At 40.6% G+C, this 25,443-nt stretch overlaps 1 protein-coding gene across 2 annotated transcripts in view; it reads left to right on the top strand.

Annotated features, from left to right (window-relative positions):
* The window catches only part of nrg2a (neuregulin 2a), a 67,901-nt gene that overhangs the window by 20,928 nt on the left and 21,530 nt on the right, over positions 1-25,443 (top strand). The window contains exons 1-3 of one of the 2 annotated variants that reach the window (XM_068715834.1): positions 1,094-1,324; positions 10,312-10,480; positions 11,695-11,813. In XM_068715834.1, the coding sequence (XP_068571935.1) occupies positions 1,249-1,324; positions 10,312-10,480; positions 11,695-11,813 (364 nt within the window). In that variant the 5' untranslated portion in view covers positions 1,094-1,248. Of the gene's footprint in view, positions 1-1,093; positions 1,325-10,311; positions 10,481-11,694; positions 11,814-25,443 lie in introns of those variants that run through there. The other variant, XM_068715833.1, reaches the window with a different exon arrangement.

Consider the following 25,443-nt stretch of genomic DNA (forward strand, 5'->3'; position numbering starts at 1 on the left):
TTGTCTCAAATATTCTCTCGCTGTATTAAAGTCAAGCAGGGAGTCGATCGCCACTCTTAGAAAGTTCTGTTCTTAGATTTGTTTTTTTATGGCCTTCAACTCAGTCTTGCCCCACCTTTTATATGTGTCTCCCCTTGCCCTACTTTCCTCAAACTGTCTATTGACATACATAGAAAGTACAGAAGGTGAGATGCCCAACTTTCAGAATAGAAAAATGGATTTGACTGATTTGCAGAAGGCCACGGTCTGGTATCATATGCATAAAGCTGAGTTTTAAAAGTTGAAAGCTTGTTTGAATGGTTCCTAATCCTTGCTGCTGTGTGGACATTGATGACACCTGGCTAACAGCGACAGTGAAAGAGGGAGATGCAACCACAGACGAGCTGCAACTCGCCTGTACTACTGAGAGGGGGCTGACAGACAAGAGAGGTGAGGAAGGGGAGCAGCAAAGGAAGTCAGAGATGATTTTGTGTAATTTTGCAAGGAGCAGTCTGTCGCAGATTGTGATCTGACATACGGCACCTCACACGCCGCTCTCTTGCACATATCCACAGGCTCTCTGCTCGGCAAATCTGAACCAGATGTGAAGTGTTTTGGGACCCCGACATCAACCTGGCAAGGGCAGGTCTCCGCCTGAATTATCTGGGTGGGGTCAGCAGTGCAGAGGGGACAACTTAAGTGGTCTCGCTGCACTTTTTTGCATGGGTCATTAGAAAAGAGAAGATGCTCCCGAGGTAGGAACTAGAAACAGAGTTGGCTACAAGCAGGGCCAAGGGGAGCTTGAATGGGCAGACTTCAGATTTCTGCGTGGACCGGGTCTCTCTCTGTCCTCAGCTGTGGCTGCAGGGCCTGGCAGAGCCACTGCTTATCTGACAGATCTAGTAAGGGAACAGTTGATTGCCTAAAAGCAATGGGAAATGCCTTACTTGCTCCCTCCCTCTTTCTCCCCTCCCTCCCTCTGTATTCTCTCCCTTTTCTGCTTGGAGTTTCTTGAGCTGTGCCTCTCTACCTTTCTCTTCCTATTTTTCTCCCCGCTCCCTCCCTCCCTTCCTCTCCCTCTCTCTCTCCCTCTGCCCTGCTGTGAGTAGGTGGTTCCTTGCTTTACTTGATTGGTGTGAGTCTATATAGCAGGAGAGACGCTCTAACAGGCTCAGAGTCTGGTGGTGCCCACTTGCCACACGTTCCCAATAGGACTACCTGGGTTTTTTTTCTGTCTTCTCCTGAGAGGATTTACTTTCTTCTGACAGCATGACGGAGAGCAAGAAGAAAGATAAGAAAGGGAGAAAGAAGGGCGGTAAGAAAGGACAAAAGGATCCAACAACAGGTAAAATGAAATTAAAGGTGGTTTCTGTGTAACATTTTATGTATTTACAAATGCATATATGTTTTTGTACATTACATGTATGTGTGTGTGTGTGTGTGTGTGTGTGTGTGCGTGCGTGTGTGTAGGAGACAGAGAGAGTCTTGGAGAGAAAGAGTGAGATTAAGTTTGTGTTACTGTTTCATGGAAGTATGGGACAAAGTAAGTATCCCCTTGGCTTGTCAAAGCTTGCCGCTAGGTTGTCACATGGATTGGTCTTCCGATGGGGACAGCGTGTAGAGGCACATCTGGTTTTGGCAGCACTTTGGAATTGCAAGGAAGTGAAATGAAATGACTTGATTACAAAAATCAACTAAAACTGAAGTTTCAGCTAAACCAGCTCTGGACCTCACGGAGTCAAAGCACAGTTGTATTATAAGCTCTCTGAAAAATGAATGAATGGCTACAACCGTGCTTTAAAGATTTTTGTTAATTCATGGTATAGTTTTCACAAATGTTCTGCCACATATCACAGGTTTGAAAGTTGTTGTTTTTCTCCATAGAAGTGATGTATGTATAGCAGAACACAATGTTTCATTACACACTTTTTGACAGAGTTAACAGTTGCTCAAGTTGCTTTCGTCTTAATTGTGAGTATGTGGTGAGTCATCCAACATAAAAGACTGTCTGTATGTTAGCTGGAAGCTACTTTGACATTAGATTGAAGCGCCGCTTGTCTCTCAGAGTCTTCAACGTAGCAATGTGCTGGCTCAGTGGTGGATCCTACAAGCTGCAGCATGTCACTGTAGTTTGACCTCAGGTCATGGGGAAGCCCAACCCCCGTTTCAGTGACACTTTAAGGACATTACCATGAGTATCACTGCAGCTACTATGACTGCTCATTCTTGGTGTGAACAGATATATTGTATCTTACACAGCATCTCTTGATGATGGTAGCCATTTTGTACCTGCTGATGTCACAACTGTCAGCTTCCAACAGATAACCCTCAAGACTGTTTTTTTTTTTGCAGGAGTTCTAGATATTTAACTTATGCCCCTTTTCAGCTTAAATGTGCTACTGTAGCTGTTTCTGGCGTCTGTGGTTAATTTTTGTGTTTTATTACTCATGAAAAGTTGAATATACATAATTGCTGGTCCTCGTTCCAAGTTTGATTGTGCTCTATAAACATGTGAGATAAACAGCTTCCTGAAGAGACACAGAATGCTCGTAGAATATTTTTTGGCGCCTTTGTTAATCAATGAGCACAGCTGCCGTACACAGAGAGAAGAGACGCGTGAGATGAACATAGTCTGGTTTATTTTCTCTTTTCACAAAATCTAAATAAACTGTACTTGTCTATTGTTTAATTTCACCAATACGCATTTAACATTGTAACTGCTGTAACAGCTGACACTTCTAATGTCAGCTTTAACAGGCTTTGAGAGCTTTTCTAATTTTTTGTTTTCTCAAAGTAGTTAGATTAACAGTCTAGCCCCAGAGACACGATAGGAACAGACTCAAATTCCTTGTATCCGTACGCATACATGGCAAATAAAGCTGATTCTGATTCTGATTCAATACATTCAAATTCAAAATTACCCAGAGCATGATAATCTGGTCTTGAATCATCAATTTCCTCATTAATGAGATTTGTCATCATCGTAAGTGAGTGGGTAACCTGTGTGAAACGTCATGCTTACTACCCTTTGTAAAATGGAGCTTTCAAAGTAGGCCATGATGACAACATGGGTGTTGCTTGTTGTTTCTGCACTAGTAAGACTTCACGTGTGGTGCGTGACTGCATCAGGTGTTCTGGGCCTAAGGCTTCCAAAATGGGTCATCCAAAATAAAAAGAGAGGAACCAAACACCACTTTTAAAGATGGATCCTCTACCCTCTACTTCAGTCTGATCTGTGTCTTTAATACATGTTGTCAGCCTGTAATTATCCACAAATGACATCACTTTGTTGAGGATGTGGTTTATCAATAAATCATGTTCAAAAGAAATATCAAATCTGGAAACAAGTCTGCACAACCTGAAGTGCAGCTATGCGTGATATCTCTATTAATTAAAATATACATCATCAGAACAGCATCAGAACAGCATCAGAACAGTATGCCAGCTTCCTGTATACTATCTTTGTTGCTCTGTTCAAAAGATAATCAAAGATCCTTTAGCTAGCTAGTTTGCTTCGCTGGTGTTCTGACCAAGCAGCACCGACGAACCCAAATGTAGTGAAATCTGCTCAAACCTAAATGGAAATTAGTGCCTGTTTTGTATCTTGTGTGGTTTTGGATGGACATTGCGTACATCCACCAAAATATGGATATATGATATTTTAGTTTGGACAATTTTCCCATTTGTCTGAAAGTGCTACCTGACAGTTATATTTAAGCATGTGAAGATACATAAATGAAAGGCAAATTACAAAGAATTTAAGATTAGATTTTTGTGTTTTTGCTCCCAGACATGAGATGAATCTTCCCTGATTATTGATTGCAGTCAAGTTGTTTAACACTCATTCTCACTTTTTGTTTTGTAGTCGTGGTTGCCAATATGGCTGTCATATGCTTTACATTTTTCAATTTTAAACTTGATATTCATTGCAACTACTTCAAGAAGTTATTTCAGCTAACTTTTTGCATAGATGCAACAGTACATTGCATTTTGGATAATATGGTAAAAAAAGTATTGTGTTTGCATGAATGTGCTTGTGTGGAGATGTGTCAAAGTATAATTGTATGTAATCTAGCCCATGAGCGCACTTCATTGAGGGTGTTAGGCTGTCAGTCAACCATCACCGACATCGCAGGAACAAGACAGTATTGTCTTGTGTACTGTACCATACTTTCCCAGAGAACTTAGTTTCATACCTTTATTAAAAGAGATTATACAGCAGCTACTTCTCAGCTATAATTGCCCTTTCACTGGCTATGACATCACCTGGATTTGGAACAGAAAGTATTTCAAAAGTGTTGATTTATGGGATTCTGCTGCCTCAATGTTACATGATAATTTCCTCTCAAGTCTCTCGTTTTTTTTAAAGGCCTGTGTATTGTAGCTGAAAGTTGACACTCTTTAAACAATGTTTCAGGGCTTTTCTAATGAAGCAGACCCATGGTTAGAGAGGGAAAATACCCCTGAGGGTTGGAAAAACTTTGGTATGAATAAGACAAGGAGAGCAAAATGCCACAGGCATTTCATCAAATCTGTCATCAATACAATGCAACATGAATGTATATCTCTCTTTTATCAAATAGTAGTTAGAAATCCCTGTACAGTCTGCCTGACCTACATAAATATCCCTGTGTTGGTGATAATTTCGTAATCCGTTCACTTCTACCATCCATCTTATATTCAAGACAAAACTCAACAAGTTTGTTTTCTGACTGGGTTTGCGTGCGTAGTGAGGGTGGTAATAATTAGCTGTGGAAGTAGAGAGTTGGCTCTTTCATTTTGTGCCAGATGCTTCTTTATCATGCACTAACACCTACCACACCTTTATAATTGAAAAAGAGCTACTCAAATTATTCATCAACAAAACGTTTTATAGAGACCAATAGACAGAGGAGGTGGTGAAGCCTCAGACAGTCTCAGCTGACAAGTCAGGTATGATCTTGCTTTATATAATTGCTCTTACAACATTGGCTTTTAGTGTGCTGGTACAAAACAACAACTGGAAAACGAATCAGAAATCCAGCTAATACAACTTCAACTGGCCTATACGTTCAGTATTATAGTGCCTATAAAACACGTGGAAATCCGTACATGGAGAATGTTTTGTGTCAAGTTTGCTCTCATAGTCTCAACATGGCTAATCAAAACCACTAATTGGTAAGCAAACAGAAGTCTCTTGAAGGGTGGTTCTCAAAGGAAATGTCTCGGGACAAATTATGAATTAAACTTTTGAAATCGCTGGTTTACCAAAGAGCTTCCATGTAATGTTGTGAGTGCATGTTATCCACATAAGGTTGCTGTGCTGCTAATTACTTTAAAAGTGCCCTCCACGTCACTATACCAACAGATAATAAATACATATATCTTTCAAGAAATGACATTAGATGCAGCATGTTTGGTGTGTCCACTTCATGATTTCCCTATCTTTCTTTTTATGTTTGTTTCTTTTGTAAATTAGTCGGCCTGTTGTTCAATGTCAGAAACCTGGGTTAAGAAGAGGGCAGATGTGGTTTTAATCCAAATCACTGTGTCCATCTGATTACACATCTAGCAGAAACAGAGTAACTCTTCTCTGTAACTGTTGAAGTGGAATACAGTATTCCATCTGGGTTGATCTACCAACTCATGAGAAACATATCTCTTTGGCTTTCTTCCCCAGCCTGTAGTTAACATTGTCTCTATGCAGTGTACATCCATTAAACTTATGTTTTCTGGAAATCTTCATAAGAAGTCACAACAATCATGTTCTCCCTTTGTTAATTATGGTAACTTGTTGTCATTTAGTTGTCATACTTAGGCCTGTCACGATAACACATTTGGTTGATGATACATTGTCCCAGAAATAGTTGCGATAAACAATATAATTGCCATTTTATGATACTGTTATAATGCTAATATATTAAATCAAGCAAACTCGTTTAAAGTGCAGTGCACTTTCAATTATTAAAAATATTCCTGCATTAGAATTGGAATGTGAGAACAATATTAAAATAGATGAAATGAACAAAACATAAATTAATAAATTAATTTAACTAAAATAAATAATAAAATGGACTCTCGGGATCTGTTAACAAAAATGTTGTCTAGTTAAGCTTAGTTTGTCATCCAAAATGATTGCGGTCATGTCCATATATATTATTGTGACAGGCCTACTTATACTGAATATTGAATTGTCTTGAATATTCCAACATTCAAAAATAACAGTTCACAGATAAAACTGCAATATTGATTGCTTAACCAATGAGACAAACGTAGAAACGGTTTTGTCATCACTCAGTGTCTGGCAGGGATGGACACAGAAACACAGTGATCGTGGTCGAATGGTAACACTTTGGTTTCAACGTGTTCAGGGGACCAAACTGAGCAGTTCTGCTGCTTGTATGCAAATATAAAGGATTTGGCCCCAACTCAAACCCTGTTAGTAGCATGTCTGCAGAGTTTAGTGAAGGATAAGTAGTGTTTTGAGTAACATGTAAACAATGTAGCAAATCATTATTTGGGGAAAGTATATTGGTTGTGGTGGGAGGCTGTTGAAATGATCTCTTTGAGCAGATGTTGTGTTACAGTGACTAGTGTGCAGTGTTTGAAGACCATTCCCACATCCAGAACCCATTTCTCTTGCTGTCTCGCCATGTAATTTGTCTTTTGACAACGTGCTGTGAAGTGACATAACACCAGAGTAATCAGGGATACTTTGTCTAGAAGGGGAAATACAAAGGCATGCCTCAGATTCCTTTTCTAAGCCCCTGGAAGTAAAACAGAAATGTTAACTCAATAATACGAGCAATCCATTGTTAATTCATCAAGTGACTTTGTTTTTGAACTTCTCTCTGGGCTGAGGTTTCCAACTGTTACCCAAGGCAAGAGCTGTTGACACGCCGGTTAGGCTTCTATTCTCAAATTTGTTTTTTATAGTCCATGTCTGCAGCTGCCCCTCCGCTTCAAAAAGAGAGAATCAGGCTGTTGTTCGGGCAGGGGTTTATCGTTGCTTTCCCCTGGTGTAATGGAAAATGAGCTAACCATTTGTCTCAGATAAATTATTCTATTTCTAATGATATTGACTCTTTATTATGTTGTTGGAAAACATTATGTAGAATTTGTAAAATGAAGATGCTTTATCTCGAGTAAGATGGACTTGATCAGAATCAGAACCAGAACCATTTATCGCCAAGAAAGTTTTCACTTACAAGGAATTTGTCATGGTTGTGTTGTACTTAAGATTTGTCCATCAAAGTATCAACTTTATGATACTCTGTTTTTCACATCTATAATTCCAAACATGAAAAACTACTGTAAATCACTGACCAAGCTGTCACGATACATTTTTTTATGATTTTTAGAAGTGTATGGATGTTGAGAGGCATTCGTCTTTATTAATTTATTTTGTGTTACGCAGATTAAGGAGCTGGAAATACTTGGCATGACCGTGAAGACTAATCTTGATGCAGTATAATGTTAAACATCTGTATCTGAAAACTGGAGTGTCTGATGGACTCCCGTGTCTTCATTAGAACTGCATGCTGTAGATGGAGCAGACCCTCTTACACATCTGGCTCGCTGGGCTAATGAGAAGTGCAGTCCTGTGTTTCTGTAACTATTCCAGGCAAGGACAAAGTTTGTTTAATTTGCTTGGCAAGGACAAAACTGTGTCCAGGCGAAGTAGAAAATATTCTTACTTTATGGTGCAAACTCATTCCTGCCGTTCTCTGACTATGAGTGACACGGCATTGTGCTGGGTTCAGTCTGGCAGAGTTTAGTGTGTGTGGAAATCATGTTTAGATGCAGACTTAAGAGCATGGACATTTTGTAAGTCATTAGATACAGCAGTATACTTTTTTTTTCTAATTAGATTCAAAGAAAAGTTTTCCTGCTTAATTAAGTTTTGAAACTTTAAAGCAGCTCATGAAAATGTGTGATTAAGCTGCTTTTCAAACATCTGTGTCATTACGTACAGTACAACTGATTCAGTTAGCCAGCCTAATGTGAAAATTAGGAGGATCAGCAGACCATGGAGCATTTTGCAGTCTGATCTTTATTTAACATCAAGTCTCATATAGTATGTTGCATTTGTTAAATACCAGAAAATGTTTAATGTAAAACATCTGGAGTATTAGGAGTCTCATATTCAGTAAATGGTCTTGCTGGAGGCTATCGATAAACCTGCACCATGCAGAGTTAATTTGAAATGGTGATACACGGCATGTGTGCTGCCCATATAATGTTATGATTTCAGCCTTTTTTTAAAAAAAAATGTATTGTCTCAAACCCTTGTGGGACAGTGAAATCTCCAACTAACAGCTGGAGCAATCACAGCACAAAGATCCATCCTGATAATAAGGTCATTAAGGTTACAAAGTGTCTTGACACAAATGCACGTCTGTGTTAGAATCTTTGTCTTTGTTTTCCAAACGCCATGAATATCATCACTCACATTTTCCAACAGGAAGCTGCTCAAAGATAAAAGTCAACTGTCTTACCAGCTACAGAATAATTTTAGTAACAAATAGATGCTATTGAACTAAGAATAGTTGTTTTTGAGCTATTTTAAATTTGACATCTTCCCTATCTGTGATTCCAATGGAAATGAGCACAAAGTGTACGTCAGACAAACAGCTCTTTTAGTATATGTGGTGTTCAGTATTGTGCATTAATCATGAAATGTCCAAATGTCAGTAAACATCAAAGGTCGTCAGCGTTGTCAAGGATCACTCGTGAAAATGTATATGCGGTACAAGGATGGATGATGGTAGACTTTTGATCTGCATCAACTGAGAAGTTGTTCAATGTCAAAGAGATCCACGGCTGGAACTGAGAGCTGTAACCTCTGGCTCCTATCAGGAGTATTAGTGCCAGGCGACCAGAGGTGGCAGGTCTCACAAGACATACTCACAAGGCACAGTACTTCATTGCGGAGCTCTAGAAAAAACACATATGTGCCAGACAAAGCTCTTCGCATGTGATCACTTGTGTATGTGGCTTATACAGTGAGCTGAGTTTGAATCAATAATAAACAGTAGAATGCAGAATCATGAGAATGACTATTTCCCAATAGCTAACGTATGTGCTTTGTTGGCACATATCACATTGTCATGGCAGCGGAAAATGTGAAGTATGAAAATGCTGTTTCAGATCCAACTGAACCCCAGAAAATAACTGTCCACTTAAATCCATGAAGAAAAAAAACAAAACACTGCATCATTTAGGTTTTTTTTTTCGTGCAGACTTGTCGTCATTACCAGGTCAGTGAAGTAGGATAGTCTCTCAAAAAGGAGGACGACAGGGGATTATTTTAGTGCACCTCTATTTCAATGTTTAATTGAAGTCATTACCTGTGTAAACTCTTCACTTTGCTTGTCATGCTTTGTTTGTCGCCATTATCCTGTAGTGATGAGGCACAGCAAACAGCTGTAGTTTGTAGGATTGCTCAGTTTAGCATATGCATGAAATTGTATATGTTACACATAAAGAGAGGGAGTGTTTGTGTGTAAAGGGGGGGGGGGCATCTTGGCCAGCCCCTGGTTGACCCTTGTTCACCCCTTCTCTCTTCCTCCGCCCTGGATGAGTCTTCTCCTAAACATGTGTGCAGCTGTCAGCTGGCAAGTGTTGGTGTGTGTTGTGTGTGCGTGTATGTGTGCGTTTGGACAAAGATCATTTTTCATATTTCAATTAGGTTTTTTTTCTCCTGTGGAAAAAAATGTACGGAAATTACAGAATATACCGGGTTTTTTTAAGGGCACATTTTTCTTTTCAAACAAAACATATAATAAACAGTACAGTATAAGATATGACCAAGCTCAAGAGAATATGAAAGTTGTAAAAATGTATTGAATCTTCAGAATGTGTATGCTGGAACAGGTTTCACAGTTTTGCAAAGTACTGTAGCAGATGAAATAAAAGATGTTTCTTTTTGATGTTGTCAAACAACAAACTAGTTATTATAGCGTCAATGTTTTATTGGCTTTTCGTGCTTACCCCTTGCCTTTAACTGTGCATCTGCTTGTAGTTGCAAATTCATGAGTTAGTGGATGTTTGCTAAATATTCCTTCAGGTGTTTTTATAGCAGCAAAGACGGAGTGAAATTCAGCCTGTTTATTAGTCTGAGGCAAAGTTGATAATGTCTCTAGTGACAACATCTGGTGGTCACATGAGAGAGCTGTTGGCTCAGTCCGTAGAGATGATGATTGACTCCTCTGCTCTGTCCTTCTTTGTCTCGCTGTTTTTCCTAAAACACCAACACACACAAACCTAAATGAACTGTGCAAACCAAACTACAATCAAGTGTGTGTCTATGGTGGTTAATGACATTGACTACTTCTCTTTCTCTCCTTTTAGCTGCGGCTCCCAAGTTAAAACCAATGAAGAATCCAATAATAGTGGACGAGGGAAGCAAGCTCATAGTTAAGTGTGAGGCCACAGGGAACCCAGCGAACCCCACCTACAGATGGTTCAAAGATGGCAACGAGCTGAAGAAAAGCCAAAAAATCAGAATACGGAACAGCATGTGAGTATAAGTCACCCATGTCCTGTAAACCTAACACAAACAGTGTAAGATGAAAAGAGACTGACGAAGACTGAACAAGTTTTTGTTTAAAACCAATTCAAAAATCTATATCAATAGAGTAGTTAAAACAATGTATCTAGTGTTTGGGATTGCCAGGGTTTATTTGTTATTACTAAATCAAGCCAATTTATCGGCCCTCCTTATGCTCATGTGTCTTTGTCATACAATTAAAAAGGAACATTGAGAGGAAATAAAGCACATCCACCCTCAATTCAGTACATTCGCAAAGTACCACTAGTCACGTTTTGCTTGATGGAATACAACCTCTGGCTAATCTTCAGCTAGACATTGCCGGGTATATGACTGACCTTACAGGGTCATTGTAACACCTCATTTAAGCATGTCGCAGTTAAACATTTCAGTGACTTAATTATGAGTAAAACCAGACCAAGACCCACAGTGCCTTGCACAATTGTTGTTTCCTGTTGGGGTCCTGTTCCATGGATGTATTAAAAAAAACTGGATACAAGACTTAAAGATGGTGCCCATTCGTTTGAATAAAAATTGCTCAGCCAAACAAGCTGCTGTGTGGCCCACTGCTCAGTTACTCTCAGCCCATAGACTTTACAATAGGATGACATTACTCAAATAAATTAGCCTTTTGCTCTTTAATAAGTCATAACATAAGGAGTCGTAATTTACCTTGTTTGCAGTTTGAGGTGTTCTTTCTTTAATGATAGCAGCCCATTGGGAAAAATGCTTTTTGGGCTGCAGAGGATTTTTTTTGTTGCAGTTCTACAGTCGACCACTGGGGAAACTTAGGAGCACTGGCACCGCCATATTCAGTTCTCTTAATACATCCATGTGAGACAATATCTGAAATGTTTTTTTAAGAGAAAGTACCCAGCAGCAAAAAACAGCTTATTTAGACAGCAATGTAGTAAAACGTATTACTGATGTAATGATATTTACTTGGGCTGTAAGACCAAGAGCCCCTTTTATAATAGAGAACACTAGGTAACACTTGGTGCTATGCTTGCATGAGCTAGAGAAAGAGATTATGTGTACCTATCAAGCAAAGAGTTGTTGCCATGCTGCTGCGTGCACTGTTGTCTGCCTCTCTGTCCCCCATGTTTCCACTTGTTGCGTTTCCATGCTATTTCCTCCCTGCCCCGATTCCCCTGACTCAGCTGTGCAAGTGTTGTCTCCCACAGGAAAAACTCCAGAGTCCAGATCAGCAGAGCAAAACTGGAGGATTCTGGGAATTATACATGTGTGGTGGAGAACCTACTGGGAAAGGACAACTCCACTGGCACTGTTAACGTCCAAAGCAGTGAGTACTGACTCCTAAGCAACAAGTGAAGAGGCACAGATGTACATTGTTGATGTTCTTATGACTGCTCTCTTGCCAAATGAGAGATGAAAAGGAACCATCGCAAACAGGCATGTGACAATGGTAACATGCATGAAGAGCAACTGTTCACACATGTGTCTTTGGCCCATTAATCAGTGGAACAGTACATCGTACTTGGAGACGAGTGGAATTTAAATGCAATGTATGGTTGGATCTCTATTTTTTTCATTCACTGCAGTCTGCTGGCAATGTGAAACCCAACATAACTATACTGCACAGTGCCTTTGACCGTCACTATCTCACAACAAAAGCAGTAGACTGTAAAATGCAAAAGATAGCTCGACAGAATATGAAGGTATATGAAAGTTGTAAAAAAAGAAAAAGAAAAAGAAAGTGTCTTTAGAGTGTGTGATAGAATCTAACAGGCTCTTTCAGCAGTGGTGTGTGTGCATTGCTGAGTTTTGCAAAGTACTGTAGCAGATGAGAGAGTTTTGATAACAGCTGCTTCCATTTGGTTGGGTGTTGAGTTTGTGTTTGTTCCAAGCAGTGCGGGTAGTGAGTGTGTAGCTGCTGTGGGTGGCTTGTTGTCTGAGTGGATGGAGCCAGTATGAAAGATATTATATATATATATATATATATATATATATATATATATATATATATATATATATATATATATATATATATATATATAAGCATACAAATACCTTACAGAGCAGATACAATTCATGTAGCTTTGCTTCTGCCTGGATCAAGGGAGGACTTGATGTTATCTGGTTCAGGACTGTCAAAGAACTATACGGCAGATTGTCTGGCACGCATGAGTCAGAAATCGGATGTTCACCTGGAAGACCTGAAGACCACTACGTAATGTCTCAAGACTTTGATGCTGTGCAGACAAGGGGCTGTGATGTTGAGCAGAGTTAGTGCAGATGGCGTTTCCTTTTTATCAAACCTAACGTGCATGACGACATATTCATTCTGGTGCAGGTGAACCATGTCTGAGTTGACTTGAGTCATATATCCGTTACTTTCTCTGCTAATGAAGAAAATAAAGTGGCACTAGAGAGGAGATACTCTAATTCTCATTGCTGACCATGACAGCACGATGACTTCCGTAGACATCCCACATTGGCATGAGAGGTGTATATAGCTGGTAAGGAAAAAGGAAGGCATCACTCAGTGTCCTTGTATTCACATTCAGGCACAATAATCACTCCCCCTTCATCCTTTTTATTTGTCAAGGCCACCCTTTAGCGCTATTGTTTACGGTTAAGAGAGACTTAAGCTGAGCTGCATTATCAGAGTAGCAGCTCTTTTCAGATAAAGAAAGGGCCCATTGTGTTTGAAAACACAGAGATTCTCAGTGCTTCCAACATCCAAGTTTGATTTCCAGCAAACAATAGTGCAAAAAAGAAGTCATCCATCTTGTATTTAAACAGAGCTTCACATCGCCTCTTTTTTTCTTTCCCGACATCAAAAAAGAGTTTTATAGCTGGATCATGTGCCATACAGCATACTGTACACTTGTTATGACACTTGGCTTTATTCCAGCGCAGTGATATATTTCTTTTTACTCATGTGCGTGCAATATTCAAAGGGTCAATGATGCAAGATTCAAAGCCCCAGACATGCGGCGCTAACATTTATGAAAAATTAAACAGTAATCACTGAGTCATGTTTAATGGCAATTAAATAAAATAGGTTAATTTGTGCTGTACATCCTGCAAAGGTCGGGGAATCCCTGGTGGTAGCACCTGTCTGCCTGAGTGTTTAATGAAGGCTTATGAGCATGTGACTGGTGGCCCATGAAACTCTATATGATGATCTTAACCGGCAAAAGGGCTCGTAATGCAACGATATGAAAGAAAATATAATATTACAAAGCAGTGAACAAGTGGGCTGAGGCGTACAGTAGCCACAATGGATGAAACATGACTGAGCAATTATACGGTACACTAGACACTGTTTTCACTTATAGCACACATTCTTTTAAACATGATATCCCTGACTTCTGGTGCAAAATATTCACTGATGTTAAAACCGTGTGTATTTGTGGCACACATTTTTACACATTCATGTACGTGATCTTTGCGTGACTGTCTGTCAGCACTGACATTTCCTTTAGTCACTCTTGGATACTCAAACAATGGCATCACTGTATGTCCTATCGTGTGCCGTGATCATCAGATGTCTTTCTCCGAGGGGTTTTTGTTTGTGTGTGTGCGAATGTGCCTGTTCTCTGTTAAATAAAAAAAAAGTCCCATTGTGTTACAGCAGCGCGCCTAGTTCTGTCATGCTTCAGGGGAGAAGGCAAGACAGGGCGAAGCTGGGGTGGTATGTCCATAGGCAGGGGGAGGGCTTCACTGAAACTACATACAGTACGTCAATGAAAGGAATGGCAGCAAACTGCATGTTGCTGTGATTGTCATATGCTGATGAAAGGCTGAAATCAGCAGATGTTGAGTAAAGAAAGACACATGACATTTGCAGAGAATGATTGTACCAATACTGGGCTCTCTCTGCCTATTAAACAGGTTGGATTTAAAAACATCTGTTTGAGCGAAATGTGCTATTTGCTTGATTTGGATGCAGAGGGCACATCATTCATTTCCACCAATAGCTGCTTTGCATCCTAAGGTCATGAAATATATGACTATTGTGTTAAAGGGCTGCAGTGGAGTATGCCTGCCTGCTGCAGTATGTTGCCGAAGCAGCATGTAGCCGCAGTATTATCTGTGTATGTGTGCCTTTTAGGGAGGGAGAGCAAGGGGAGGGGTGCAGATGTAGATGGACAGAGAGAGCAAAAAGAAGAAGAGAGCGTGAATAAAGGTGGGGGGGGGGACAAAATGAGGGAATGCATGACAAGAAGCAGACAAAGACATTACGATATAGAACAAGAGGGGGATACAGCTAGAGGAAAGAGAGACAGACAGTAAGGGAAACAAGTATGGAGAGGAGGAAGACAAGAGCCCGCTGTGTTGCAGAGGAGACTTTCACACCCATTTTAGAATGCAGTTATTGCTTGCTAGCTTTGCCGAGGCACCTACTGTATCTGGTATGTCTACAGTCAGCTACTAGGGCATGGGCTTTTTTCTACATGTGTTGTTCAAAGCATGCTAACACGGCTTGAACCTGCTTCATCAATGTGAAGTCTCTGAGGAAAATGCAATCATTTGAAATATCGGCTTTCCCACTGACTTGCTCAAGACAGAAAGTGAAAGTCAAACAGGATCATCATCCTCACCCTCACAGTGAGAGAGAACGTAGCACATGGCTGTGCCTGCCTTGCTGTCTGTTCTGGTGAAGGCAGACTTTGGGAAACCATCACTCAGCTCCACCACATGGTGAATGCAGGCCACCACAAGCTCAGCAGCTCACACAGACTCCTGCACTGTACCAGTCACTGTTTTCAGTCGTTGTTGCGTTTGTCTAAGGTGGAGTGTGGAAGTAGCTCTTCATCAATATTCAGGGTCTCCCCCCCCCCCCTTAATTTAGGAGGACAGGGGATATTTCTGCATTTCTATTTTTTCAGTAAATAGTCGTTCACGAATGAAATTTCAGCTGTACCAAACGCAGCAAACATATTTTATCAACTAGTTTGAACATAGTCACGTTGAGTTAATATGCATAGCATCAATTACACAAGGAGTGCCAGACAAACCTGACACGTAGCCCTGAGGTGTGATTAAATAGGAGTTGCCTAAAAATCCCTTAAATAAAAAGTGATAGCTCCACTTAATGCAAAATGTGTCATGTGGAGGAGTATGTGGAGATGAAGAATCACTGCCACTTGCCATGAAAAAAGTAAAAACATATAAACCCTGATTATTGATACTACACATAACAGCTGGTCATTACTCAGCCCAGCCAACAATATTTGTGTAGCAAGACAAATACGACACCTTTGCAACTGAGCTGAGACATGGAGCATGGTGTGCAAATTGCCTTGGGCGGGAAAAATAACTAGCGTGTTCAAGGCTGAACCTAAACTCAAAGTGAACCCCTCATGCATTTTAAAGCGCGCAGTACATTTTGGCTTTATGTCAGCCATGCAGTTTCCCAATAACGTTGAATGATTGGACCTGTTTGGGGATTTTACTCATATCTTTGTTGTTTGACCAGTAGAAGAGAAATGTACTCTGTCAGCCGGGCAGTGCCAGTTACTGTGCAATTATTCGGCACAGATGGTTGGATGTTCTGCTGAGGTGAACGTCTAAGTTGCCTGTTATCAATGTTTCAGCCTTAAGACTCGTTTTAATACTCTCTCCTTTTACTGTGGCTGCATTTAAGCTGCTTTTGAAACGTGATATCAATCAGTGGAGCAATTTCGTACATTCTTTTCTGAATCCACAAGACTTTCCTCCCCGTTTTTATTGTTTGTGTTTTGCCAACTTCGGCATTGTGACAGATCGCACGCGAGTGTACAGCATGCGTGTGAGTGTGTGTCTCCTGGTGGTCTGGAATATCATATGTCTTTTTAGCCATTTCTGTAACTATTGCTGCCTTTTTTTCCAGAGTGGTGTTTGCAGCCTTATGCCCAACCCCCAGTGTAGAGGACCAAGGACCATTTGTTGTCCATTTGGTCTGACCTCTACCCTGTAATCAGTCCGGCATGGTAAGACCTGCTGGCCTTCTGCAGAACGGTGTAGTATATCATCGACTGTTTTCTATAAGGCCAGTGTGAAGGAGCAACACGAGTCAAAGTTTGCTTGGCTCCACGTGGCTTCAGATTAAGGCCTCCCATTATCCTACAGGCTGCTGTGTTGTGATAAGCGCTTGTGAGGCAGCCATGTGTCTGCAGGCTGCAGGTCACATCCTTGGGGGGTGCTGTGCGCAGCTCCACTGAGAGAGTGTGTGAGCGTCCAGGAATGTGTTGATGGAAATCACAGCTGAACATATGATTGCTCCAACCTCAGCAGTCATGCTGGGGCCCACCAGCAACAATTTCGCGTATGCACGCAGGCCCACACACACACATATACACACATATATATACACACACACATGTGCACACACCTTTACATTTATGTTTTCACTCCCCATCCTGAAGTCAAACACACACACACACACCATCACAAAACTAATGCTGAACTAACTCGAAATGACACAACTTGTATGGACAAAGTGGACAAAACAATAAAATAAAAAAAAACGTGGCAAGGTCAATTTGTTGACACACGATACACGAGGTGTTGCATCTTGGTCACACATACCGTGGTTGGATCTTTGCTATAAGTAGTTTGTACTCTCTCATACCATATGCTGAATTTGCAGGTCACTGCAGGAAGCTGAATTCACATGCACTGCTTATGTTTTAGCTACAGAAATAATCTACTAATCACATTTCAAAGTTATTTGTTGATGCAAACCTTTAGAACAAAAGGATGGTGCTGATTGGTGGTGATTTGATACTACACTGTCGCACCATCGAGTGTATGCCAGAAAACCAGACCAACAACAGAAAAACATCTGAAAGTGATAAAGAATCAGAACATGTTGCATTTTTAGTGAGCAGTAAAGTCACCAATTGGCCATTACAACAAAAGAAAATCATAAAATTGTTCCTCATACTGTATTTGCCTTCAGAGGACACAGCTACAAAGAGTCTATAACCATTCATTTCGAATCAAGCTCAGTTGTTAGAGCCAATGTGTTACACTCCAGATATCCTTGGGGCGACATCTGGAGCAACCGTGGCTCACTGGGTTAAGAGGGTCGTCTGGTAACCGCAAAAGGTTGGCGGTTCGATCCTTGGCTGGTACGTGTCCTGTGTCGAAGACACAGCTCCCTGGGCGCCTGTCATGGGCAGCCCACTGCTCCCTATATACAGGGGGAAAATGTCCCCTTCTAGGATGAATATAGTGTATAAAATTAATGTTGTTAATAATTTAAACCAGTTAGCTTCTACTGTAATTCTTTTTAGTAGACTTTTTATATTTTAGCGACCTAATCGTCACATGTCATATTAACCTATAGACAGGTGAAATCATGTTTAATGGCCTGTGGTCCGGTTTATTCCTCATACTTGGTGAATACAGTCGGAGACACTCATGATTTGTAGAATATGATTCAGTAACCTTTTAGCCTTGAAATAGAAAGACTTTATTTTTTAAATGTATATTTAATGTTATAGAGGACATGATCCAACATTAATAAACACCAGACAAAAAACTCCCACAGCCTTTTCTGTTTTCTTCAAGTAAGTCATCATATCAGTCCTACGTAAGTGAAGCATTACAGTAAGTACTACTTTGAACTAGATAAACAACAACTTCCTTCGCTCCTTCTATGTCTCCATTTAGTCTGCGTAGTAAAAACAAAACTCACTGACTCTTACTACGCAAGCGACAAGATAAACTCATTTCTAATGACGTAAAAAGGATGTTAGTTGTGGTCGTGGCCGGATGTGGAGTATCTGTACGCCAATCAATTCTATTGATTGGTGTGGGTAAGCAGCAGCAGCAGCCATGAGAGGAACAGACCTTTCACATCTGCCAAGCTTTCTGTATTTACAGGCCACTGGAGAACAGCTTGTCAGGTTCTCTGGATCAAGCCGCGGTGCTATTAGTCATGCCCACTTTTTCAAAATTATCTTCAGTCCCGGGGTCTGGACAGGCATTCCTCCGAGGTGGCCATCTGATTGCACCAGAATCTCAGGTCTTGACAGTTGGCAGGTTTGACCACAAAATCAGGATCCAATTTATGCTCTGTGGAACAAATAAGATGTTGTAATCTAAAAGAAACGCATAGCACGAAACAAGTTGTTGTTAGCACGGGCATTGTGGTTTTAAAATGCAGCTGAATGGGTGCTGTTTAAAATGAACAATGATGCAAGGAATTGATCCTGACTTTACCCTTTGGAAGCAAAACAACAAAGTATCTTAACAAGTTGCAGTACCCTTCGTTATCACAAAGTCTTCCATTCTGCATGGTTTTCATAACAGCCTGCAGGCAAATTTGAAAAGATGTTATCCCAGAATTTATTTTTCTCAAGCTTACAAGTGTTGAAAAAAAAGAACTGCTGATGTTTACTGCAGCTGACCACAGCACAAACAAGAACATTAAGAAGTTAAAAATTACCTTGATGTAAAAGTCTAAATTTAATATCTGAGCAAATGCAAAACAATGACCACACAAAACCAACAGTTTAAAATGTAATCAATTATTTTCACATTCCAAGCTAAAATGTCATGAACTGAAATGAGACTGTTTGTTATTATCACGTCTTACCTCACGACAGCTGGAGCATGTCAGAGTTCAGACCTTGTTTAGATTTTCATCCACAATAATGTTTAGTTCTGGAGGCAGTCACAAAACCGTAACTTCACCCACGCTGCCACTTTGTTTTTGTTTATCATCAGGGCCTTTCTGTATTAGTGGGCAGCATCCGGTACAGCCGGGAAGATCCACAGTAGATGGAAGAGTTTATGTCATGAGCGGATGAACACCCACAGCATCGTAAGCACACATCGTGCATCACCGCTGATCCATCGGGGCACGGCATGTGACGTTACCAACGGGTTCAGTGATTACATACAGCGCAGGGCTGAGGAGGACTTGAACCTTACACTTCAAATGTCATCCAAAGGAATGATGTATTAAGGGGAAATACTAATTCATGATAAATGTAAACCAACTTGAAAGGACAAAGTTGTTGCATGCTTGTTTTACCTGCAAGAAAACAAACACCTCGATGTTTTGGCTGCTTTTGACATCTAGGTATTTGTATTACCATTTAGGCCTGGGACTCGTTTGTTTTGATCATGCGTGTAATAAGCATATTTGGTGGCGTTTTGTATACCACATTTCCTGAACACTTCTTCAAATCTCAGCTCAATTTTCAGGTGTAGTCATGTATTTCTCCTATAGCAACAGCATAGTCTACTAACAACTCCAAAAACCTCAATTTATTGTCATAAAAGATAAGTAATGTGAGGTGGTTGACTCATGACACATAAATCAGCCCCCTAATATATCGGTAATTTTAGCGCTTTTTGACAAGTGCTATGCATGGTATGAATTATTAGCTTTGTACATATGTGGTAATGTGTTTGAAAAGAGGCAGCTGCTGAATGATATTGTCAGAATCAGAGAAAAAATAAAGTAGTAAAAGATTTTAAATAAAAAGAAACGTTTCTCAGACCTTCATTACGTTTCGCTTGCTCTCTTAATTCACTTTAATTTTGTCGATCCGACGCGATAAGTGGGCGCCCTCAATCAAATCTTTAACAAAACAAGTAAGTCATTGAAAATCAAAACACATCTCACTTTGTAGGATATCCAGTAATCTGGCTGAGTATGTGGGACAGTTAAGCCCTCAGTGTGAATGAGTGAGGATATTGCTATGTGTGTGGAAGGAAGCAGCTGTTACACTTGAAAAGCTGAGTGATGTGAGCAGGAGGTGACATGAGGTATTACTGTGTGCAGGGCTTTGTTAACTCTTCCAGGACCCAGAGACAGAACTTATCTGAGACTTCATTTAATAGCATTATAAAAGATTCCCTTTCAGGCCCCCCTCAGCTGTCCTGGTGGTCTTTCCCCGATGGTGACCCCAACTGTTGATGACTGTGCACGATTCTGTTTTAACTTGCCAAACAACTAATAAACACTGCTGTGTTTATTACTTTGAAAGGGGCAAAATTATGGCTGAAAAATGATTCATTGCGTCATAAAGGCTCGCTTGTACTGGGTCAGTAAGTAATATTTAGCAGTCTCTTGGAGGGCCAGTGAAAAAAGCCAGCTCACTGAGAACTATTGTTCACCCACATCAAACAAAATCCCCGCTCCTCCTATTACTTCGCATTTTTCAGAATTGGACATGAGCGATCCTGTGTGTCTTCAAACTTTTCAAACAAAGTTTTCTTTGAGCACAGGGGGAACATATACTTACCATTCCATTGCTTATAGCTCAGAAGCGTACTACTATAGTTTGGTTGCCACAGCTGTCTCTCATCCTAAACCTCCCATTACTCCATCACGCTGCTTCCTTTGCTTTGTGGGGGATTTTGTAGCTGTACTCGTCACATCACTAATGTTGAGGTGAGTAAGTCCTTTCCTGGTGATTCTGTATGGTGTACGTCAGCAGAGCGTACAGGCCATTTCCTTTTGAGTGTGTAGGTGGGAAGTGTGGATGGAATAGGCCTCACTTTAATCACAGGTACACTCACAGTGAACTCATCCTTTAGTATATAGAGTGTGGCAGCCTAACAAAACAGCTGGGGCTCCATTGGCCGTTTTTCCAGGATGTACAGCGAGTGTGGGTGGTGTGTGTGTGTGTGTGTGTGTGTGTGTGTGTGTGTGTGTATATGAGTGAAGGAGGGCTGCGGCGCACACATACAAGCAGACCGTGTGCTTGCTGGCTTTTGGGGAACCGCAGAGGGGAAACCTTTAGTCCTAGCAGCTGGCCACTACTGTAGCTGTGAGCACAAGACATCCAAATATGGAGCTGTGGTATATGTCTTCTGTATCTGGTACAAGGTTGCAAAGTCTGCCTTTCCTCAGAAATGAGGGCCAGCTGTTGAAGATGAAGGGCATAGGAGAGCTGTGGATGCTTCAGGTTTTGTCTTTTTAAAGTGATGAAATATGAAGAATCATTTTGCAAAACCTTTTTTGGCAATATATGGTAGTTTCTGCAGGTGACTTCTTTGTCTGACCTGCTCAATAATACTAGCAAAGATTTCTTCTACTTTTCCAAACAAGCTTCTCTTACTGCTTCTAGTGTCCCATCTTTTGTATCCCTGTTGACGAATCAGAGTTGTATGTGGAAGTAGACGTTACTGCAGTGGCACCTAACTTATAAACCTGCATTTAACACTGTAATATATGTGAAGCATCTCATTTTTTAAGTGCCTTTCCCCAGAACTCCATCCAGGAGGTCCTGTAGAACCGGTTATATGTAGAAAATATAGTCATGAAATGCCATTTAGACAGTGGCGGAAGAATTACTCCACCACTGCATTTAGATAAAGGATATGATCTGCAAAACTTAAACTTTTCAGTGAAATTTAGGCCAGTTTACAGTTAAATCAGGCTGGCTTCATGAAAATATATCACTTTGTCATCTAATCTTAAATCAATCAGACTATGCTTTAGTCACTTTATAAAGTGTGTACATCCCCCACCATGAATCCTTATGCCCCAAATATTACATTTTCTCCAGATTAAAAAGTGGTAGACATCTCCTGTTGTTGAACACTGACCTGCTTCAGCTGAGCGACATCTTGTTACAGTAAATATCACTTCAACAGCAGATGCTGGCAGAACAGAAGAGTGTGTTTTCACAAAATATTCTATTTTATATAAGGTTTCTAAAAAAGATGTCACCAGGTTCAGTTGCTCTATAGTGGATGACCATATGTACCGTAAACATGGGGAATTTTGTCTTTCACCAAAATTATTCCGTGATTTGATTCTTTGGTAACTGTGTGTTGTTTGAGACTCATTTGAAACTCTAAGCGTATGTTCCGGCTTGAGGGTGCCATTGGTTTCTGCAGAGTTATCATCTTGCTCCTCCTCACCTTGTGCTGCTCAACTGTGACTGCAGTAGACAGAGAAAGATGCAAAGATGCACGCACAAGGATGCAGTAAACAATAGTTTCTCAGGTCAGAGTGGGAAAATTAAAGCAACAGGCATCCTCTGACTAAAAACAAGGAAGCGCAGTAACACAACGCTGAGCCTGAGCTGCTTTTGAAAGGACACAGCATGGAGCAGCCCTGTCTGGAACTGTGCCGCGGAAAACACCATGTGTCACTTTGTTGCCAACTGTACACATTCTGGTGCCCGCCAGGCCAGCGGCCATACCAGCACCCGTTTGTGCAACTGCACCATACCCTGCCTTTCCTAAGTGCACTTTGCTTCTTTGCCGTGCATTCACAGCTGTTGTGCAATCACACACTGGGCTGCTCTTTGATTTCACTTCAGTGCTGAGACGATTGAGGCAGGCAAGACCAGGCATATCAGCTATGTGACTGAAAAATGGTAATAGGAGACAAGAATATAAAAGAAGACACACTGGTTGTGGCAGTGTCAGTCTTGATGAAGAGTGGGTGGTAGATTAATGTTCCTGGCAGGCTCCATTTTGTTCATTTCTAAACATTCCTGTTTCATATTGAAGGTGTTTGAATTGTGGATAATTTTCTATTGAAAAAAAAGCTTTAAGTGCGCTCTCATTCATAATGGGTTCTTTTGTGAGTCCTACCTACAGTAAATAGTAATTTAATTCCTCTTTGGGTATTTGTATGACATCTTTCTTGCTCATTTTGAACTCTGTACAACATGCTGGAAGACACAGATGCTGTATGTTGCCATTGATTGGGTGTGCCGAAAGTATAGTGCATGTGTGGAAGTAGGTGCGTGCATGTTTTTTGTTGGCTTTGGCAAGCTGAAATATATTTTCCAACTTAAGATCCTGTCGTCAAACCTTCTTTCTCAACCCACCCCTTCCCTTCATTACTCCTGTATCCTTCTCTCTTTTTATTTTTTTACTTCCTTCTCATTTGTTTTTTCTTTCATTGCTGCTACATTTGTCTGGACTTGAGCTCCTGTCTACATCTGAAAATGAAAACATGTATTGTCTGCCATTTATTATTTAATTAAGAACATTATAATAAAGTATCAATCTTTCATAAAGAGAAACCCAGCACATGCAATGCCTGCAAACAAGGTCCAGGCATTTATCTTCTTTGGTATTGGTGCTTCACTTTCTATAGAACTATAATACCACCATTCAATACTACTACTCTTACAATATAAATAGCTAAAAACCACTGTCTTTTTTATGCAGGCATGATCTTAACCCTCACTGCACATCCTCTTTCACCACATCAGACCAGCTATCAACAACTTCATATTGAACAAGAACCACACATATTTTGTGTTTTGTGCTTTTTTGTCATCTGTTTATTCATTCCATCCTGAATAGACAGTCTTGTTAGATTAAAGACATGGCCCTAATGCAGTCCAAGTGTAGCAAGGATGCATGCAATATATGAATTAGCCCTTTAGTGTAGAGATAAAAGATCTTGGTCCCAGCTGTAACAGGAGACATGTCAGACATTCCCTGCCAAGTGTCGGGAGGGGAGGGGAGGGACGCTCCCAACTTTTTTCTGGTACATAAAACTGACTTGTATTTGTAATGGCTCTGCATGTCTGGGTGGCAGAGTCATTACAGAAACCGTCCTCTTTATGCGTCTCCTGAAGGGTCTGTACTTAAGACGTTCATCACTTTCCCATCTGACAGATTTTTATGGCTTGAGTTAAAATTGTTCTCCTTGTTTGAATTGTGTTGATGTAAATTATACGATGAAGGAAAGAGTTAAAGGCCCTGTATGGTTTTGCTGTATTTTGATATTTTCTACACTGCTGCCCAGCTAGCCTCTTTATTTAGTTTGTATACAAAAAAAAAACAATTGTCAAGATCTTAATGTTTGATAGGCATTTTAGTTTTTGGACCTTTGTGTCCCTTCATCTTCCTTTCCTCACTGCAGAAATGTAGTAATGGCTGAGACACACTGTTCTCGCTCACTGACAAACTCCCAAATAGGCTGCATAATTTATACATTTTATCCTGATAACATTGCTTTTAAGAGTGAAAACACAAAGCCATAACAAAGTCCAGAAGGAACCAATCCACCGCCGATTGAATAACTACCTTGGCTTTCTTCCTGTGCAGAATCAGATTCTGTCTCGTGTTTTGAGATGGCTTTCTGTTCAATTGCAGCGCAGAAGTAAAAAAGATTAAGCCGACCAGAGGTAAATTATTATTATTATTATTATTTGTCATAAATTAGGGGGACATGTGTAGAACTCTCCACCATAGACAGGCCAATTGAAAATGTATTTCATTACACAATTCAGCGTTTGGGGCTGGGTTGTGAGGTGCAGCGCGGGGCTAGGATTCAGTGTGAGCGCTTTTCTGTTTGCTGCATATGCACGGGTGCCTCAAGAGGAAGAAAAACTGTGCAGTAGGGACCTCTCTTTTCATTTTTACGATTTTCCTAGAATCCTTTGGAGAGCGTGGACAGACAGGCATGTTTATGAAGGTTTCCAGATGGTCCTGCCTGCACCCCCAGCTTTTCTTTTCAGTTCTTTGGCCATGAAGGATTAATCAAAGTCAGCGGCAAGGGCTGGTGGCTAAACACTGTGGCTTTCCCTAACCGAGAGGAAACCCCTCTTCAACTCCAACTCAGTTTCAGCCCCAGGGCTACAGGGCCGAGGAAAGTTGAAACCCAAGGTTAAAAAACCAAGCAAACTTAACTAATCCCTGGCCACATAAGTGCAGATAAACAAACTCTGTTTAGCAGAGCCGCTGATCTCCTCTATGGGTTAAAGGAATTTGTGTCTGACATCCAGCCAGGAAAGCAGAGTCAACCTTGACGAAAACACCTTAATTCGTGTCCCCTTTGTGATGTGGGGGATTGTGCTGCATGATATTTATGGCTTCTCTGTTACATGTAAAAATATTAATGGAGTTTGATATCATTCTGGCCATGACTCAAATCCTTTTGCGGTGATTGAATGCATTCGCACTGCAAGGCAAGACAAGTATGAAACACAGAGATTAAGATCTAAGGTCTCTCTTTAATCAACCATTTTTAGCCTCACCAT

This window comes from Cebidichthys violaceus, unplaced genomic scaffold (assembly GCF_023349555.1).
Source record: "Cebidichthys violaceus isolate CVI_PGR_0920_01 unplaced genomic scaffold, fCebVio1.0.p SCAF_20, whole genome shotgun sequence".
Classification (NCBI taxonomy): Eukaryota; Metazoa; Chordata; class Actinopteri; order Perciformes; family Stichaeidae; genus Cebidichthys; species Cebidichthys violaceus.